This window comes from Dromaius novaehollandiae, chromosome 4 (assembly GCF_036370855.1).
Source record: "Dromaius novaehollandiae isolate bDroNov1 chromosome 4, bDroNov1.hap1, whole genome shotgun sequence".
Classification (NCBI taxonomy): domain Eukaryota; kingdom Metazoa; phylum Chordata; class Aves; order Casuariiformes; family Dromaiidae; genus Dromaius; species Dromaius novaehollandiae.
Window position 1 is genome coordinate 36,665,699 of NC_088101.1, and position 22,034 is coordinate 36,687,732.

The following is a 22,034-nucleotide window of genomic DNA, read 5'->3' on the forward strand; positions in this document are numbered from 1 at the left end:
AAGCCCAGTCAGCTAGGGAGGGGCTCCTATGAAATTAGGTGTGAATGCTTACTTTTCTTATAAATCTTTACCCTAATATTACTTTGAATTGCCCCACTGTGCATAGAAATATCTTTTCAAAATCCTACTAGAACATGGGCTTCACTGATACCTTAGAAGGCAGGGGTTCAACTAGTTAATTTTATTCTCTTGAGTTTAATTTTTTTCTTCAATATTTTTGTCTTCTGATGTTGAAATGGGAGATGGAAAAGAATGCCTCATTTTTCTCCTCTTTTTCCTGCCATTGTTTTCCATACCTCCATCATACTCCTTCTTTCTCATACTCCAAAGCCTGTCCAAATGTTTTCTTTTTCTCCACACAGGAATATCTATCTAGAATTTTAATAATTTCTATTTTGATAGGGTGATCAGTGTACAAGTTGCTATGCCAGCTATTTGCATATAATTGGGTTTTTAATACTGATGTCAGTATAATGAGAAATATTGTTTTCTGTTCTATTCTCACTACATCATAAAATTTTGCTTTGTTTTGTTTGGATTCTAGCTGGACACTTAGCAAAGTTTTAAGTAAGCTCTCCATGAAACTATTACAATTTTTTTCCTGCAAACTTCAAACTTAGGAAAGTATGGCAGTAGTTCCAGTTACTTCCTTGAGAATGAATTATTTTGTGTTTGTCACTAATTAATTTAATTTGCCATCATACTCCTATTCAATTACTTGTTTAGATCTCTTGGGAATTCCTGACGTGCTTGTCTCAAGTCATTCCTGTGCAATTAAACCCACCCCAGAGACAAACTATGGTACTTGCATTGGGTACCTGTAGCCTTATGGGAATCCTATCAGTCTCTAGCTGCAAAATTCAAAGAGTAAATAAAATCCAAAGTCAGTACGGTGAAATGCTGCTGAATTAAAATATATACAAAAATGTTTTTAAGCTGCATCAATAGTTAAGGCAGAAAACACTACAGTTATTTCTTTGTTAAGGAACATAAAACTGTGCTGTGTAAATAAAAAAAGTCTACCGGAAATCCAAAATATTTTGTAGGGATTGACATAAAAATTGCATTACATAAGACTTGATACCAAAAAGCCCCCCAGTATAGTATCAGAAGTGTACTTTCAGCTAGTTAAACTTGAATTTCCTTCAGGTATACTATTCCCTTAAATAAGCACCCAAATATACATTCCAAATACGATTTCACAAAAAAATGGAAATTAAAAATCTGCAAAGTCAAACTAAATTTGTAGATGGAGGCAAAATCGTTATGCATGTCATAGTGTATGGCATAAAACTCGCTGTTCAGATTATTACTTTCAGGATACAATTGGAAATATAAAAGTCAGTTAGAAAAGCCAAAAGATACAAGCAAAAAATACCATCAGATTCTGGACTGAATTATTTGTGCTCTCTGAAGAAAAGCTATACATTCAGTAGAATTTAGCATGTCTTATAGTGAGTTCTTAAATAAAGAAAACATGAGAAAAGAAATGCTGTAATTTTAAGTTTTCAAGACATACACTGAATACCACATACCACAATAGGAGCAATATTTAGATCAAATGATTAAAAATCTAAGATGTTTTACTTTATACATTTTATGTGTACATATGTACACATATTTACTGAACAAAAGTCTCTCAAATTGGAGAATTCCCCAAAAAAGGATATTAGTAAAACTTACTACTCTAACTCCAGCATGTTAGGGACTTTTCCGCCACCCATCTTTCAAAAATATCAGAGCGTAGTATTCAATTCCTCCATTTTTTAATTTTAACATTTCCAAACGACAAGGAGAGAAGATAAACTCCACAGTTTGGCTGGAGTTAAACAATTCCATTCTCTGGTGGACAAATGAGAAAATGAAGTCGAGAACCAAGGAGTTCTTTCTTTCAGAGAATATCATTTTTCATTCAGGTCCAGTGCTTAGTTCACTTAACTTTGCCATAGAAGCAAGATAGCTTTTCAGGTTTATTAAAATCTACTTAGGGTCTAGCTGGATGAAACTACCCTCTTGAGCTCCATCAGAAATCTTTTCATAGGCAATTCAGTCCTTGAGCTCTGGAGATATATGCTGTCTGTGATATGCTCTTCAGCAAGCTATTTTTGCCACCTTCAACCTTCAAGAAGCCTGGGACTATGATTTCATCTTGTAAAAGACCTCCAAAGGCAGCTATAGGAAAGAATAGTAGACTGTACTGTATTTTTCTGTAATGTAACATGCCATCTCTATTTTTCTGGTGGTTTTGAGAAAATACCAATCCTAGAACAGAGATTTCTCCCACTGATACCATAAAAGAGAATCAGGCAGGCTTTTAATAAAAAAACCAAAGTTTGCATTCTATGTTCATTGTCAGTGTCCTTCTAAATATAAGAAAATGCATGTGCTACATGACAAAGTATTTAAAAAATTCGTTTGAGAGCATTCGTACAACTTTCATATTAGAAGAGATGTGGGTTTTTCTTATTGTATCCATATACTTCCTGTGCAAAGCTGTACACATTCGTACAGCATCCACTTAAAACAGCTTTAATAATAATGAGTGAAAATCCCACCTTTGTATTTCATGTGTGAAAGCAGTTTTTCTCCTTGACCCTTACTTTTAATGATGTGTTTGGTTCGTATATTTTTCTACAGACCTTTAGTCCCTGAAGAATGCAAAAGAACCGCTCAGCCTGCACAGATACTGACATCTGAATGCTTGAGGCATTGTCGGAATGGGCACTGCACTCCCACAGGAAAATGCTGCTGTAACCAAGGCTGGGAAGGAGAGTTCTGCAGAACTGGTTCGTATATAGATTCATGGCAACAAGTGAAAAAAGCAATGACATGTCATAAACTTACTTTTAATAATTTGCTGAGAGAAATTCTCAAAATGTGTCATTGACCGTTAGTTTTAAAACACCATAAAAGAGATACTGATCTCACAAGGAGTGGGTGCAGAATTTAGATGAGTACAATAAATGACAGTTAAAAACAAAATATCTATTGCAACGTGAACCACTACAGAATGCAGTTAATAGCAGAAGTATGGCAGACAACAGTACTCTTATTTTTTCACCCATATTGTAAAATAAAAGGAAATGCAAGCAATACATATTCAGTGTCCATACATTCAGCTCACTTGTGCAATATCATTATTGTCCATGTCAGATAGGAGTACCTCGTTAAGAAAGATTATTAAATCAGACCTGCAGGTTATTATTTTGTATATTTTGGACTTCGTGAATTTAATGCCGCTATTTTAGTTTTGATAATTACATATTTTTGATCCTACAAAATAAAATTTGTTAAAGAGAATTCTATATACATCTTACCACAAACCAGTTAATAATAAGAAAATTATAATCCATGACCATTAATCAAGACGCTTTTATTAAATCCTATCTTGTTGCCATAACAGAACTTTTAAATGTCACTTGAATAAGTGACTGTGATTAAACTTGATGTTGGGTATGCCACCAAAGGGATGAGATGAATGAATAAATGACCTTGCGTGCCACAGCTGTGCTCTCAGTGTCTCACACAGGCTGTGGTTATGTCTGTGCTGTATAATTCAGGCTTATACCCAGCAAGCCCGGCTACCAGAAGCTGCTATGTATGTATCAGTAGTCTTCTGACTGAGCATATTAGCTCGGCTAGTTTGACCAGATGCCTGTACAATGAAAAAAAATACACTTAATGGCAGTAGAACTCTAAACAGGGAAAGAATTATGGAGTAAGACAGAACAAAGAACACGGGATGGGTCATAGAATAATTCAAAAGTTGGAAGGGCCTTCAAGAGGGCCCTGCTGAAGCAGAGTCAGCTACAAGGTCAGACCAGGCTTTACCCAGCGAACTTCACCCTTACAGACCAGAGCCCAGATTTCAACAACCTTAGAATTCTTACCGATGAGCAGAAGTGACTTAGTTTGGAACAAAACCGCAGTTTACAGCCCCTTAAATTTAGGGCTGTAAACTGCTGAGGTGCATGAGCTGACCATCACACAGCTCAGCTATCTGTGCAGCCAAAGCAGGTTGGAAAAACGGATGAGGTAAATTGGTCAGACATCCCAACCTCAGTTGTCCTCACCTGTCAATCAGAGATTCCCTAGATTTAGAGAATGAGGTCCACTCTACAGCCCTTGCCCAAGTGGCATGTAAAGTAAAAAAAGTCTCCAGTGTACTCACTGTATAAATGTATCTTGAATAATCTGTTTAAAAAATTACAGCTGTATGATAAGTTTGATATATGCAACATACAAGAAATCTACAGAAAGATATGTAGACTGAGGATCTCTCTTCGCTGTATCCCACGCAGCACTTAACAGAGATATTCTAAGTTTTATAGTTTAAGTAAGAAAAAGTATTTATAAGACATCAGTTTCCTTCTAAGGTAATTAAGAAACTCATAAATAAATTCATTTTATATAGTATATTACAGATCTCCATAAATACATATTATGGTTCTCTTGTGTTAGATAACACCAAACAGCAAAACGTCCGCAAAAAGAAAGATGCATTATTTTTATCACAGTGCAATGACTCTAAGCCAGAAGAAAATTCTTCCACAACTGAAGTTGTAATGGATACAAAGTATCCATTAAAGAGATAGGGAAAGACTTTCAAACTTGCCCCACCGACACAGGCTGCCTAAAAAAAATACTCTGGTGCTTTTTTTTTAAAGGGGATTCAATTTTGTTCCAGGCTTAAATGATTTAGGAGTCAAAGAGCTGCATCTGCGTAGTCAATTGCAGACTGCTCTGTTAACAAAATGTGCTTCTGTAATGTACAAATCTGCATGTACAGATTAGTCTACCCGAGATGTAGGACTCGCTAGCTTGGACGTGGTCAGATGCTAAGCTGTCTCAGCAACTTCAGGACATTTTGACCTACCAGCAGAAATAATGAGATGAGGCAGACCACCACTGCCTAAAGCTCTGTCTACAGCCTGGTGCAGTCTGTCTCATTTTCAGATGATATGGGTATTTGGAGCCTAAAATCTTTTGAGTTGAGTCTTCCATGTACTCCAAAATCATACATGGTAATTGGGTATTTTCCAGAATTTGCTATTTGAGTTTCATGGTCTGTCATGTATGATGTTCTTCCAGCCATACAAAATCAGTTACTTCCTTCCCTTAAAACTTGAAAAAATATGCCTTCAGAACTTCTCATGTTTCATCCTATTTTATTTTTTAACTTATGTCCTTTACCGTTATCAGTTTAGAAATGTAGTTCTCACATCAATACATGTTGTACCTTTTCTGCTTCTCTGTGAGATTCGAAACGTTAATGAGAATATTGCCGTTGTTTTACCCACAGCAAAATGTGACCCAGCCTGTCGACATGGAGGTGTCTGTGTAAGGCCTAATAAGTGCTTATGTAAAAAAGGCTATCTCGGCCCCCAGTGTGAACAAGTGGATAGAAACATCCGAAGAGTGACAAGGGCAGGTATTCTTGATCAGATCCTAGACATGACATCCTATTTGCTGGATCTAACCAGCTATATTGTATAGTTTCTGGGACTATTTGGAAACTACACTTTCAACGGGCATTTATTTTGAAACCTGTCATTTTTAAAAGACTGTTTTCCTGCAACAAATACCGGTGATTTGATTTACTTTATTAATTTAACTATAATATCCAGAAATGTGCAGATAAATTCTTTGCATGTGTGCAAATATTTCTGTACATCGGCACAGATGTATAGAAATCCAATACATACACACATACACATGCACACACTCTCACGAATATGGTTTTGCAGCTAGTGGAATTTTTTATATATATTTCTTCATGAGAAATAGTTTACACAGCGATTCCACTGTAAAGCACGTTTTCATCAAAGGACTTTCATGGTGTCATAATGGATTCTTTGACATCCCAGAAATCGTGTGTCTGTACCTATCTGATCATAGCAGTAAGAGAGCAGTTTTGAAACATCACTGTATAAACCTCTGGATTTAATAAAATCCAGTTGTAACAATTTCTAAGGTAAAATGAACTACATTGTGAGACAATATTTCAGAACTCCTTAATGCATTCCTACATAGGCAATTCATTGTAAGATTGTAACCTTCACCTTCGTCAATGTAACTCTATGACAGACTGTTATGCATTTCTTTATCTAGCATAGATGCAGAAATCCGGTTATCGCAGCTTAATATCAAGACTGTTTCAAGTGTTTAATAATTAAATTATATTCGCATATTTCAAAACCAGTCATCCTAGAAGGTCTGCTTTTTATCATATATTTTATTTAACAATGGGCACTGGGTTCATGTTACATATTTATATTATTTTATTTTATTTTTATAATATAGACATCACCTAGATGAGACAGCTTTACCATGTCCTGTAAAATACTAAAGTTACATTTTTCACCAACTTAATTGGAAAGACGGGGAATGAGAGAGCAAACACACTCTTTAATGTGTTGTGGATCTAATCTAGCAATGTATCCTTGTGTCAACTTGTATTCATTTACGACGGATGAAAAAGCAACCACCAACCAATCCTAATAAAATTCCAGCATATCCTAAAAATGTTCATAAAGTGATTTTCACTATATCAGGACGGGCCAGATTATACATGATTAGACTGCTACAGATTTCACACTGAATGGACCTTCACTGGACGAAAGCTCACTTTAGCACATCTTGGCCGCATAAGATGTCACTTGTACAAAACGTTATGTGACAATTATTGCCAAATATGGTTTTAAATGTAAATGTTCCTTGAAGAGCTAACATAAAATTGATTTTTTTGTAAATGTATCAATAAATATGGTGTACATGTTATAGTCAGGTTTTTTAAAATATTAATATTCTAATTAGATACATCTTCGAAATTGGTGCCCTCTCATCTCCAGCTCTGTGACGTTACTGGCAGTTTCTTTGTTCACTGTTTACCAAGTACCACACTTCTTTGCGCTACCTGGCTTTTACAAAATCTTGCCTACGCAGAGAGAACAGAGCAGCCACAACGAACACACACTGTAGGTCTACAAGCAGCTGCTCAAGCCTCAGCAGTTTATGACATTATAGGCAATAGCGTCTAAAATGCTTACATTAATGCCACATTACTCTCCAGCAGGGAAATCATCTTTCTAGGGCAGTGACATGTAACTAATTTTCCTTTATGGAAAACTGTCAGTCTTTTATTTGGTAAAAATTAAATCTTTAAGTAGAGCATGACTGATACTTGTATTTATCTGTATTAAGTATTCCAGCTAACGGGAAGAGAAAATTACATTTCCCTTCCATATATGTTTGCTTGGGTCTCAAGTGACCTCATGCCAAATGGAAATTGGTTGAGAAATTGTGGTTAAGTGCTTAGTGAACAATAGTCTGCATAAAAACTGCATGCATAATTTTGCACAATGTAGATTCAACTGACAGTCCTTTGAAAGACATCTCAGGATTAAATGAGCATGGAGACCAAATTGCCCTCTCACCCCAGAAAAGGGTGGTCCCTTATAGTCACACTGCCACTTCATTGGCTCAGCAGTGTGACCAATCTTAAAATGAACCCTGCAGTAGCATCTGTAGGTTAATAGCAGCTCTTTGTCTCCACTGCTTTCTGCCTTTAGTCTTTTCCCTGAATTCCATCACAAAAAGTTTTACAATTAAAAAATGTCCTGACAACCATTTTTGTAAATTGACCTTACCATCTAATCTTTCCTTATTCAACGTGGGTGACAAAAACGTGAACTTCTCATGAATGAGCCAGCTGCCCAAATCTGTCAAACAGTGCAGTTTTATTACACATTAGGCTCTTCATAATCAGCAAAGCAAGAAAAAAGTCACTGAAATATTTTAGCAACATCTAAATACCTGACAGAGATAACATCTTTAACACTTTCTTTAATGAAAGTTATTAAAAAATAAACCCAACTTTAACCCAGCTGTGACTAATATTTTCAATAACCCACTGGGGAGATGTGATAGTTCTTTTCTCACTGCTCAGTTCCTAGAGGCTTTAAAAAACAGTGGTTGGTACATAAATTGAAAATTCCCAGTGATAAAATAGCATAGTCATCTAGAGAAAGGATAGCAGTGATCACAGAAGTCGGATCTTAATAATAAAATAATTTAGTTCACTAGTGAAATCAAAAAATAAGACCCCAGTACAAGCTAAGGATGAAATCCTGGCCTCATTCAAATCAATGGCAGAAAACTCTCACTGACTGCAATGACGTCAGAATATCACTTTTAAAATTCAGGCAAACACTTCAGTTTATTTAGAAAAATCTATTTGAGTCATTCCATCAAAACTTCAACACTAAGAAGTAATCTAAGAAGTGAAAAAAAGGAAGGAAAGGGGGAAGTAGTTTGTGGAATGTGTTTTGCTTCATTTTCAAGCCATCTTTTATATCATGTGAAAGCAGGCATCTGCATTAAGGGTACATATGAAGTCCCAGTGGAAAAGAAGTATTCTCAAAAAAGACACAAAAAAATCTTAGCTGCTTATTATCAAAAGAAATTATACTATTAAAAAGAGTGAGTAAACCAAAATCCTTTCCCCTAGGCCTAGCCACCCAAGATGCTGGTTTAAAAAGGGCAACTGCAATAATTGCCCTGAGAATTGGCACACACAAAAAAAAAAAAAAAAAAAAAAAAGGCTGTAGAAAGCTTGTTGCCAGTTAGGTCATTCTACAGCCACTCTCACACAATCTCTGAGAGTGTCCCAGAATAAAACTGAGCTTATAAATGGAACTAGATAAATGAGGCAATTAGATAAGGGCCTCTAGAAGGGATTTTATGTATGTGTTCAAGTTGTCTCTGTCTCTCTCCTAATCTTTTATTCCATTTATTTATTCCTTTATTCTGAGATACTGCCTTGTCTCTTACCAATGCATTGTACATTTCAAGCATTCTTTAAGGCTTTCTGCTGCTAAAGGAGAATAAATATACCTGTTGCAAGGAACATAACTCCACTGCAGATGTCTGCTAGTTTTCAGCTAACGCTTATTTAGTATTTTAGGACCTTCCTCCTCCTTTGTTTAAGATGTCACTAATCAAAAAGGAAGCCTATTATCTGAATATAGGGGGAAACATCTTTAGTCCATAGCTGAGTATTGAGACAAAAAGAAATGTTAAAACAGCTCCAAATTGTTTTACTTCCATTTCAGAAAAACATTATATTAACTCTCTCCCTCCCTGCCTGAGCAAATATATTTCTTCCATTAGCAGTCAGGGACATAAACCCTTTGTATCTTCAGATTCTCACAGGTTATTCTATTTCATGCATTCAAAGCATAAATAAGGTATAAATAAGAATATAAATTCTGTATTGGCAACCATGCCAGCTCTGGTGTTCAGCTCCTTCTTTCATTCCCTTCTCTTCATTACGACTTTGTAGATATTCCTTTCCAGAACCATAGCCAAGGCGAATATCCTTTGGTTGTTGCAGTCATTGCTTTTTCTTTTTCAAACTACACAATAGAGGTGTGCCTCAGGGAAACTTCCTAGAGGACTGGGGTTTTTATCTTGTGGCTGTCCTGCAGAACTTTGATATTTTATGTACTAATACTGGAGCTTAGCTGACCATCGGTCATTAGCTCTGTGTTACAATCCAGAAGTAACAGCCTAAAGCCCCTCACTCTCAGGCTATGGAACTCAGCTATAGATAGACTAAAGCTGGAAGAAAGGGAAAAAAACATTTGTTTGTGACACACTCTCTAAGCTAGACAGAAAGTTACTGATTTCAATCCAATAATCAGATGCCTGCAGCAAAAAGCAGAAGGATATTCCTGGCACTATGAAATGTGGCTTTTCAGTATACCCTTTCTCCAGCTTGGATTTGGAAATGAGGACGAGCCCCATTCATTGTACAAATATGCAAAATCTAGATTCTGAAAACACTTTAGCATGGGTAATTTTTCACAGGTGTGAAGTCCCAATAAGTTGAAAATAAATATTCACATGTATAATTCTGCTTGCATCTATAAAATATGTATTTGTAAGATCAGACCTATAAATGAAAACCAACTCCAAGGAAATCCTGCTCTGATTATTCTTCCCTAATAACATAAATACTTTAAAAGATGTTAAAGCATTAAAATTTAATATCCTTTAGTTAACTGTCTATCAGTTCTGTTAGTAATAATACTTCACTGATCTTCTGTCCAATTAAGAAAATGATCTTTGTTTTAGAAGAAAGGGGAGTCATGAATAAAATAAAAAATAACTTCTCATATTTTATAATGTTAAAAATTGACCAATATTTCTCTTTTGTCAAATATATATAAATATGCATATATATGCATATATATATATGCATTTTACTAAGAATCTTGCCAAAGTAGTAAACAACACCTTTAATTTATTCTAAACTAGATTTTCAGGAAATATGGAACCAAATAATATGGGTGTTGATTATAAAAAACTGATAAATATTTCCATAATTTCAGCAAAAAATGTTGCAGAAACATTGAAAAAACCCAGGACTGTTTTGTCAAAATTTTCATTGTTTTCAAAAGGGGAGTAATTCAGTGAAATAATACCAGTGTATTTTTCAGGATATAGGTGTGAAACAGTAGAAGCCACTCAAAAGCTTAGTACAGGATTACTTTAATCTTTCTTTGAGGGCCTGATTTGAAATCCATTGATGTCAACTGAAACTCTCCTATTGACTTCATTAGTTATAGGATTAAGTCCTTGAAAGATATCCACTTAGTTGGCAGAAGAACCTCAGTGCAGACATCACTGCACACATTATCCCTCTGTGTCTGCATCTGCAGTCATTAGACTCACTAAGGTTTTCCAGAATAAGACTGCAGATTCAGGCCTGCCTTTGTGTACAGAATATATCCAATCCTGTAGAGTTGCCTTACAGATATTGCCAAGGTACATAAGGATTCTGTTAAATCTACCAGATTCTTTGATACTTCTTTAAAAATGTTGAGCAATTAGCTCACATTTTTTTCTCTTTCACACACACGTTCATTTTAAATATTTAAGCATATGCCACTAAGCAGGAAAGTAATTCAAATAGCAAGTCAGTGGTGCCATTTTCCGAAATACACATAATGAGAAATGGAACAAAGTTCTCCACACATAAAGGATGGACTCCTCACTGACAAATGTCAGTGGAAGACTTCGATCAACTGGTTTGACTCCAGTAGTGCAAAGCCTGCATGCAACAGTTAGGCACACTTTCAAATCTTTCTTCCTGTGTTAAGTAAGAATGGTGTAACGCTTCAGTCCTGACTACACCCTCACCTGACAAAAATTTTTGTTCTCATCCTTAATAGTGAGAATAGTAAGACTGAAAGCAGTGGGACTACTCAAAGTACTAAAACGACAGATTTTAGTTATCCTGTTCCTACAGTTAATATATGCTACAGTTAATCCTGTAAGTTATTACAGAATTGGACATGAGTAGGTACTCTATAGACATACACATGCTAGGCAAAGGCATGTCTGCATATTCATTGAGTTCAATTAATATCGTGCACACAGAATTCATCCTGTTATACAATACAAAACATCCAAGCAATCTTAGCGTAGCAATTAATTCTCCACAGATTTACACTGGGCAGACTGACTAATTAGATGGCGTTATTAATGCCTTATCTTGGAAAAGGGAAACATTGCTATTTTACAGCACTGTATAAATGGTTCAACTGACACATCAACCTTTTCCCTCCGTTCACTCCTGAGTTATTAATAATTACTAATTTGGGCTATATATCAGGAGAGGATTATCTTGTTGTTCCTTAATCCAAATAAAACTCCCATAGACTTTCATGGGAGTTTTTCTTCACATTAGACTGTGCAGTTTGATTTGAAAGCCAAGTGACACACCCGCTTACCAGCTAAGTACTGAAAACATAGAGTTCTAGTGATCATTTCATACCATAGGTATTCACAGAAAATTAACATTTTGTGTTGTATATATTTAATGCATGTCTTTACCAGTTGTTTACTGGAATTATTGCCAAAAATGTGCTCAAACAGCAAGCTGTACCGTTACAGAAGAGTTTTCTTTCTAGTGCTAAAAGAGAACTTCCCACCTGTTATCAGTGACCAGTAGGGTCCCATGTATCATATAGCTGAGTTCCTTTTACAGTCTATGAAATTTTCCCGTCTATGAAATTTTCCCATTTATTTTCATCTCGTGAGGAAAACAAAAGTGAACAAAATATTTAAGTGAAGAATTGTTTAAATTCCCAGGAAATTTCAAAAGAAGGTGCCAGCTAAAGCACGTGAATGTATGCAGCAGCTGTGGTTACAATATTCTTGGGTGGGAAGAAGGCAGAGAAAGGAATACATTTGGTTTCTTTAAGTAGGATACACTTTGTTGTAGGAGAAAAAGGTGGTTTGCATCACAAGGCATTGACAAACAAATCCAATTTTCTAAATGTTCCTAAGGGGAGTTGCTAAAAGTAAAACAATCTAAGTGGAGCAAAAATTGGTGTGCAAATCGGGCTTCATTCATGTCGAGATACTGAGACCAGGAGCCATCTGGTGTTAAGTCACCAGATGCACCATGTAGTGATCACCATTAATACCAGAATCAGTAATTCTACCCTGTGAATTATCCAGAAATACTATTAGCCACACCCCACAAAATGTACTGTAGGATTAAGATCTCAATTCCCTTTTGAGAACAATTAGATTTTAATGAGAGCCAAGCAAAAACGGAAAAGAAAGTAACAGAAAACCTGTCACTTGAGAACATTATTGTAGTAATATTCCTCTGTTCAACTAGTTTTATTACATCATAGCCATCAGGTACTGTATGTACATTTGAAATGTGGGAAAATAGCTTAGAAAATATCTTCATTCAAACTATGTTTAAGTATCTTCTATAAACTGTATTCTACTACTAAGCATATACAGGCACCAATCTAGCAGAGCACTGGAGCACACAAGTGGAGTCTCACTGAAGTCATGTGCTTAAAGCTATTAATATAGTAAGTGCTTTCTTGGTTTGAGACCTTACAAGTCTTTGCAAGTCTACCTATGTAGATTACATATGCTATACGTGTATTTCTTTTTGGGGAGACAGCATGGCTGAAGTTCAAAACAAGAGAATTCAGTTACTGTCTGTCACAAATTCTATATAATATTAAATATTTGCATCTTTGTGCCTCCCTTTTCCATCTGAAAATTAGTGAAATCAATCTTTGTAAAGCGCTTTTAGCTCTTCAAATGAAAAGTGCTATAAAAAGTACAAATTATTATTATATTATTGAACACCATGTATGTATACACACTATTATGTAATATATAATATATGTATAATGCATATAAATTCTAACAAATGTATTTGTGTAATATCTGAGAAATGGAACAGTTGTATCTGGAAGTGATAAATGCATAGAGTTGGATTTATTGTTAATCTGTGGATTTAATGATTTTTTAGACAAAAGGATGTTTAAGTGTATAATTGCTTTTCTTAATTTAATATATTTATGTAAATGCATGCCTGAAGTTCCGGTTAGATAGTTATTCTGTGTCCCTTAAGCTAATAAAATATATTAAACTTTATCTTACAATATAATGTACATGTGCTGCTTTAAATTTTTTTTCCATATTTTTATGACCAAATGCATAATTTAAATGTCATGGAAATTTTAATTTTGAATTGATTCCGTTATCTTTGCTGTAAAAGCAAAATGACAGCATTTTACATGTTCTCTGAAATGTACGCTAGTTTTATTTGTATAAATTATAAGATGCTTTCATAAACTGTGACTGAACAGTGCTAATATTTTTGGAATGGGAAGTAAGTATTGGTTTATGGGATTTCTTGTTTGATTCTAGATAAACAAGAGTAAAAATTAAGACCTCCATACTGAAAAGATACCTGTTTCACTGCAAGCAATCTGTGTACACATATACAGGATTGAACAAAGGAATTTTCTGTACAGGCGTTTGAAGTATGTATTTTGGAGAATTAGCTCAGTAACGATGGGCAAAATGCTGGAGGGTCTTTGCTTTTTGTTTTTATTTAGTATCTTTGAAGAGAGGCATGTTACTAGAATAATGTTTGTTAAATTCAGATGAACCATTTCCAGTGAGTTAAATATAGGCCACAAAAATGAATGTAACAAAACTCTTCCCATTTCTCCCCATCTCAAGTAACAGGTTCTGTTCCCTTGAAATCAGCACCTAAGCATATCTGTGGGAGAAGGGCCAGCTCAGTATATGTATATCTTTGATACAGAAGAACACTTATTCAGGACAATTAAATACAAACTACACCTGCAACTTACATTTGCAAAAGAAAGAAACAGTTTGGACAGGAAGCACTGAAGAATCAAGGGCTTATTCACCCATTAAGTTCACCTTAGTGATTTCAAAATACTACTAAACTGGTCTTAGGCGTTTAACTTACTTGAAGTGTTTAGCCTGTCCTGCATTTATTTTCTAGAGTGAAGAATGCAGGATTATTGAAACTAAGGTATTGATGCTATCTCTACATTTCAGATGTAAGCCAAAACAATCTTGAAACTTTCATGAAATTGTTTTTCCGTTTTTCAGCTAGTTATACTATTAGTGATACGGGATGGTGGCCAGCCAGAGAACTAAGGTCCAAAGAAAATTTGAACTTCACCCAAATTTGAGGGTATTCTGATAACATACTTTACTTCAGCTTCTCAATGAATAAAAGTAACAGCTGCAGCAACTGTTCTTTTAAATAAATTTTCTTTAAGAGATGTATTTTTTAATTTGAAGAAGGGCTCAGAACAAGAAAACAGTTGGAAGTTGACAAATAAAAAAGAATGAAAAAATCCATATGGATTGTTTAGATTTTTAGTGGAATCTATACATTCAGTTGGAAATTAAAAGAAACCTATGAGGCACAGTACATAATTTTAATAAATACAGTGCAGCATGTAGCTCTGGTGACATCATGAGTCATTTGAGTTTGCTCTTGTAATTTATTAAGACATTATGAAAACCCACTGACATATTTATAAGCCTTGGAATTAACAGCTACCTTTCATTTCTTTTACAACACATAACACATGAATTTTACATAAAGAGTTATGTACACTCAACTGTGTATAGCAAGACTGTAATTCTATCTAGAGCTTCTGATGACATCCTAAACATCATGGGCCAAATTCATCTCTGCCTATAGATAAATTAAACAAGGTATATTTGGCCTCTTGAATGAGGCCTGTGTGGTTTGTCAATGTCATCAGAACCCTCAAATGGAATTGAAAGCTTAAATGCATGATTCTGGAGCATTTCATTTTAGTAATATAGTTTAATAATATTTTTGCTTCACTATTTAACCACCGTCCCCAAAACATATACTTCAAATAAGCTGCTTCTGTCCTTTTGCTGCCTTCTCTTTACTTCCACCTATAGCTCTATTCATCTTTAATTCTTTTGTTCTTTATTTGCTTTCTTGTAGAGCTGCTTCTTCTAAGTTCTACCGCACTAAATTGCTATATATTTACAAGTTTCTAATGAGTTGAATTATGGCACAAGTGCTTTTTCCCTCTATTTTAACAAAAATACTAAGTAAGAGCTCAACCCCTGGTTTAACTCCACATTAAAAACACACCACAAGTAAATATGGTAGAATCCCTAAAAGGCCAAAGAATCATTTCGGTCTATGTGGTTGCATTTATTTATTTTGGGGGAAGGGTTGGTTTGAGTCATATTTGATGACATGTCTACATATGACATACATCTCTGGCAGAATCAGGCAAAAGTGGGACATAGTTTTGGTTTTGAAAAACCTCATTGAACAGTGGTTCTCTTGTTTGGTTGGTTTGAGGACTTTTTTTTTTAAAAAAAAAAGGTTTTTTTGAGTTTTTGCTCTTTTGAAACTAGGACTACTCCTGGTTTTGGTCTGAATTCCCAAATTTCTGGCTGAAACAGTTGAATGAATTGTTTGTATACTGATTCAACATTCAATATTTTAAAAGTATCACTTAGGTTATTGCCAAACATAACTGAGCATGACAGCCTTCTTCAACTGTCACTTATCTTACATTAATACAGGTTTACTGATAACAGTGTACTCAGGAGGAGAATCAGGTCACCTTAAGTAGTTGCCTTTCCTTCTCACTGGTTTTATATCAGGTTAAATCCATTAAATTCAGAAATGTTTTTCAAGTCTTTCCCCAGTCAAACCAGTGTCATCATACTAGCAGAGTATGCCCCAGTTACATACACAATTCTAAATGTTTCATCATTTGTTACATATGTTTGATTACTCAGTAATGGATTGACTGAGGGAGGGAATGTAAGAGTTGTATGCCGGTCCTCCATTAGATCTAGTAGTATGTTCTCCCTCCAATATTAGAAAATTAAAATTTGGTGATATATATGTAAGCAATTTCCACTTCAGGGAAGGGGAACAGCACATGTGAATCAAAGAGCAGCATTTGGTGCACAAGATTCATAAAGAAGAGATCCAAACTCCACGAACCGCAGTGGAATTAGTACTTTCCTGATCAGATCAATAGAACAGGTGCAGATCTAGCTTTCAGGTCTTTAAACTGCACCAGCTCAGATAAATCATACCTATGGAGTGTGCTTAGCAATTTCAAGAAAACTTGCAATGCCCATGGTGCAGATAAAGTGCTTATGAAAAAGGTGGACGCCACATCTGTACTGGCACAGAATGCCTGTTTTAAAGTAATAGCTGCAAAATGCCTTCTATAAAGCATACGACTGTTAGTACAGCTGCAGCTTTTAATAGCTATTGAATGTCTTGATCAGGGAGGCAGATCTAGAGCAAGGGAAATGGACAAGTAAAACTATAAACTGCTATTTTACACCTATGAAAGTAATATCAAATAAATATGGTCAAACTCACTTTTATTTTTTTTAAGAAATTCATCCCTGGAGAGCTTCGTGATAGCTCTTACCTAGCAAGCCATCAGAAGGCACTTATGTCAGCCTAAAACCCTGAGGTTTCTAAGCTGTATAACTGTACAGTCTACACACACCTATTGCTTATTATATCTGTGACAGAAATATGCGGCTAAATACATATGCACAGTACCTCATCCATCATAGGGCACTTTTCAAATCTATTTGGTTCTAGATCAGTGCAAACAAGGAGGGGAAGTTATACAACAGTTTAGATAGTTTTAAAGTTGGCTATGCAAGACAAAAATTATCCTGACATGATTAAGTTGCACACAGACTTAAATATAGGTAACAGGATACAACTAGTAAACTCGTTACTCATTAGCTTATTAAAATTATTCCAAAGCATACAGCTGTCCGACATTTTTCTGACTTTTCCTGTTTAGATTCCTTGGTAGTAAGATGAATTTGTATCTAAGGTGACCCCAGTGAATTAATCTAATCATATTTACTTTGCATTTATGATTACAGCTTTTTGTTTATGATGGAAGTTCTTTTGAACTATTAGATTTTCAGTGTGCAGACAAACTGCAATTTTGACATTTTCTGAACTTATTATTGTATTATAAATTCTTCATTTATTTTATTGGCCCAGAATTATAATACATCACATAATATTCAACAGTTACTGCTGGGATCGCAGATTGACCTTTTAAGGCTTTCACTTGAAATTATCCCATATAGAATACTCCTAATGTCTTGTCTATTAAACTTAAAGGTGATATACAGATATACTTGACTGGAATTTTTTTTTTGCTTGGGAACACTTTTTCCTCCAAGTAGGCATCAGATTTCAAATTATGCGCTGTTGATCCAGTCTACCTAAACTGGGTCCCAGCCATGTAAACCCTTCTGAATCCCAAAGAGCAATCTAGTCTACTCAATTTCCAGTATTACCTAAACGTCCTGGCACCTGCGTTCACTAAATACCTTTTAATTTAGCTGGAAATTTTTCTGGCTGGCATGCATCCTCAGAAGTACCTGAACATTGTGGAGACAGATATTTATCTCCTTCTAAACGTAATCCAGGATAAGACAAAATGCAACTGCCAAAGCTTTCTTGAGACCTTGAAGAATCCTGAAAAGTTAGTCATAATCAGCACCTCAATTAACTTCATGGGTGGTGGTGCCAGTTTCATGATAAGGACAACTCAGAAGGAGGTAGATCTAAACTCCTCTAGTTACTTCCCAAGAAACTGCTCCGACTGCAGTCCTTCTGGCTGAATCTGAGCTACTACACAGCCAGAAATGACAGAAGTCCTAGGGTCAAAAGGAAAGAAAGAAGAATGGAGTCAGAATCTTCTGGCCTGGGAAGCTCGTTTGAAAGCGAAAAGGCCTAATGTTCTGCTCCTAAAATTGTTCTTTTTTTAAAATCCAGTCATGCACACTCCAAGAAGCAGGATCCAGTGGTATAGTTTTTCCTCCTTCTAGGTGAGAGTCTAGCTCCCTCTTCTTCTGCCTCTACGATCAGCTTTTCTGGCTGTATGCTGGTCCACTTCCAACAGGCAGAGCTGAGAATGCCTGTTCTGCTTCACCTACCCCTTAGCGAAGCAGAACATGTCTGTGAAATCTCTAAAGGAGTTTTGTAAAACAATTTAGGGACAAGTCCTAAAGCATTTGTTCACATGGAATAACAGGGTGGGGGGGAGGATGACTATGTACATGACAAAAGCCCCATTTCAGATGACAGGCACGCATTTACAAGGTAGACAAGATTAAGCAGAGCAACAACAAAACACAGCAGACAAATGAGCAAGGAAGCAGTACCAACATAAACATTTTAGCTCCTGAAACTATCACCTGCGAGCTAGAAGTTATTTCTTTTGTTTTTCAAAATCTAACTACAAAAAAAGATCATGGTGAAAATCCAGATCTGTTGGTGTCCATAGGAGCTCTGCCTGTGAATCCAGTGGCACCAAGATACCAGTCCATACAGAGATTAAAATCTGGTGAAGTATAACTGGCTATTCTGGAAGGCAAGTTCAAATAATAATGGGCTTGTCAGCTTTAACAGGACTGTGTGGCACTGTGAGTTTCAAACTTCAGCTCCATGACAGATTAATATCCCTACAAAGATCAAACTGAAAGATTTGTCAGATTACTGCACATTAGAAAGCAAGATGAAATGAATCTGTTTATGCATCTTCTGAACAGCTAACAGAAAAAGTGCTGAAGTGCTTTCTGTCTTCATAAAAGAAATGAAAGTGAAGACATGTCTTTGCTGAAGTTTTTAGTGACTACTGAGTTGTACAGAGATGCCTGAGATAACTTCAAGCAGGCTAGCTTGAGTATGAGTAGCAATCTAGCAGTGGCACCAGGGAGTTCAGGGAAGCTCAAAAACAGCTCAGGTAAGCCCATGAAGCTCCATATCACAATTTTTGACTGCCACCAGTCTCCTAAACTTGCTTACTTGGCACCTTATTCAGACACTTCCAGAATGTGCTGCAGTCACTATTAACTGCACTGTAGACACAGCCAAAGATACATCTTTCATATTATTATTCACTTAAGTAAAACCTTCCACAGGTCAGAGAATTACCACTCAAATGAACAGGGAAAAAGCTGACACTGAAATAATTATTTCCAGTGGCGGTGGCAGCAGGGGAAAAATATTGAGATGGCTTTATTTTGGCTTTGAAAACCTGCTGCTAGCCAATTAGCAAATGAAGAACATTAAGCCAAATTGCCTCTAGGGCATTTGTAGTATATCACAATGCAGATGTAAATAGTATGTTGAAATCTTTGTATTGCTACATTACTGCAAAAGTATATTGATTCTGGTCTAAAATCACATTGACCTTAGTCTAAAACAATAGCCTTCATCCAGCTCATTCAGTTCAGTCAGTAGGTAAGCTGCTTCCATTTGCAATGGTTAATTCTATGTCTTCCTGAAGAAATTTAAAGTAAACCAAGAAAGAGAAAAGAAAAAAAAAAGAGCAAACTGTTTGACAACAGAAATGGATAATACTAAATATATGCAATTATGCCTACCCTTCAGTGAAGAAAGGCTACAGAACAGTGGCTAGAATAGCATTGTGTCATCCTAAAGCTATTTTATCTGAGAATTTTATGTGGCTAGGCACTAGGGAGATCACTGCTTCATATCTGTGAGGAAAACTATTTTCGGACATTTGAATATGGATGCAACATATAATCTAGAATGCACTCTGCCTTCTGCATAAAAAGAACAAATTTTCAGTGGGATAAGCTACAGTCCCTGCACGCTTCAGATGGCATCCTTCATTTTCCAATGGATTTTAGATTAGTTAGGGCTAGAAATACATCTTGAAGTAGAGAATCTACTCCAAAATAATCATTTTGTATCTCTATGAACTTAACATAATATACATGTAAATGGTTCAAAATCTTTTCTATTTAAATAATAAAAGTTAGCACTGATGAAAATATTGCGTTGCTTAAAAAAAAAAAAAAAAAAAAAAACAACAAACAGCTATTCAACGACCACATTTTTCCAACCTTCCTAATTTGGCCGGAGCAAAATTAATGCTAACAATTAATCCTAACTCTTTATGAAGACTGGAAAATCAAAGCTTCCTTCCTCTGCCTATTTTGACAGCTACCTGCTCAGAGAGAGATTTCTATTAATTATATGTAATGGGACAAGCATTTTCCCCGTTACCTTTCTCCTCAGAAATAGATAATGCTGATACACTGGTGCACAACAGCTATAAGAGACAAAGGTTTTAAACAAATGAAGATCCACTGGGTTACAAATATTAGAGCAACATTAGTTATAATAGTAATTAGCATTCCTATAAAATAATAGTGCAATATATGGTGATGCTTAAAGTAAATAAATTGCATTCTACCCACACAAAATATCTCTACTGATTTCAAACAAACATAAAACTGTCCTGCATTTTTGGCCTCAACATACATCCTGTAGATTCCATTATTATAAAACAGCTGCTGACTGGCATTTCTAGCACACATAAATGCGAGCTATTATTATTATCTCCCACTTTTTTAATGTGGTAGTAAAAACAAGAGGTTTGGCCTTCTTTCTGTTGATTCATGATAATCAAATATTTCAAATATTATTTTGGCTACAGGGTAGTTTGGCACACACAGCTACATAAATTATTTATCCAGAAAAGTTCTACAGGTCCATTTTCTGCCACTACATGAAAAGAAAGATAAGGTTAAATCTGAAAAATCAAAGAACTAGCTGGATTGTATGAGAAGTATACTCTTATGTACATGCTACACAAATGTAAATCATTTTAAAAATTTTGCATGCCTAATTGTTTTATTTATTTGTAGTCTAGAAAATCCTTCATCATCAGCTATATATATATACAAAGCATACATTTATTAAAATATATTAAAGCAGTGCCGTTTGCTCTGTACTTGACCAAAATTCTCTGAAGTCAATGTCACATCTGTGGACTACCTAAGTTATACTGAAAACGACTCAGAAAGGAATAGCATCTACTACTGTGTTTGTCGAGCATCTAATATCTAATGATAAGTGAAGGTCATAATTCTAAAAGGAAAAAAGTTAGTTAATTAAAAAATAATATGAAACAGTACCATAGACCAATCATGCTGTCCCAGGGTATGGCTGATCTTCTGGATTAATGTATAACATTTCTTTTGGTCCCTACTTGGATTGAGTTTGATTAACATGTTAAGTCTAAGAATACATCTGCAGAAGGTGGCCACTTCTATCAAATATTCTTCAAACTGACAGTGAAGTAAACCACTGGAAGTTGCTATACAAACTGAAGAATTACATGACTCTCTGCAGAAGATGCTACCTATAGCATCCCATTCTTAGCATCAAGTGGCCATTATATCACAGACATGCAATGAGAGGAAGTGTTCTAGGCTTTTTGCCCAATAAAAAATTAAAGAAGATCCAAGTTATTTTTTTGGTTTGCTTCTAAGCAAGGAATGACCATGAGAATTTCCAAGCAATATGCAGGGGAACATCTTATGAACAGGAAGAAGGTGAGGTTTTTAAAAAATATATTATAAAACCCTGAGAATTGGCATTAGGGGCTGATTTTTAAAATGATTTGCATGGGAAAGAGATGTTTAGTTGACTTTGAAAGTCTGGCTTTTATTGCCTGATCCTACAAATTTCCCTACTTGCCAACTTCAGAAGTATAAGCAGTCAAAATGAACACACAGCATCTGCTCATGGATTTAAAAGTTCACATATATGTAGCATCTTAAAT

At 35.4% G+C, this 22,034-nt stretch overlaps 1 protein-coding gene across 2 annotated transcripts in view; it reads left to right on the forward strand.

Moving 5' to 3' along the window:
* HHIP (hedgehog interacting protein) overlaps positions 1–13,384 on the forward strand; it is an 80,720-nt gene extending 67,336 nt beyond the window's left edge. For both annotated transcript variants that reach the window (XM_026106163.2, XM_026106164.2), the window contains exons 12-13: positions 2,638–2,786; positions 5,303–13,384. In XM_026106163.2, coding sequence (XP_025961948.1) covers positions 2,638–2,786; positions 5,303–5,496 — 343 coding nt within the window. In that variant the 3' untranslated portion in view covers positions 5,497–13,384. The remainder of the gene's footprint in view (positions 1–2,637; positions 2,787–5,302) is intronic.
* Positions 13,385–22,034: the final 8,650 nt, after the last annotated feature.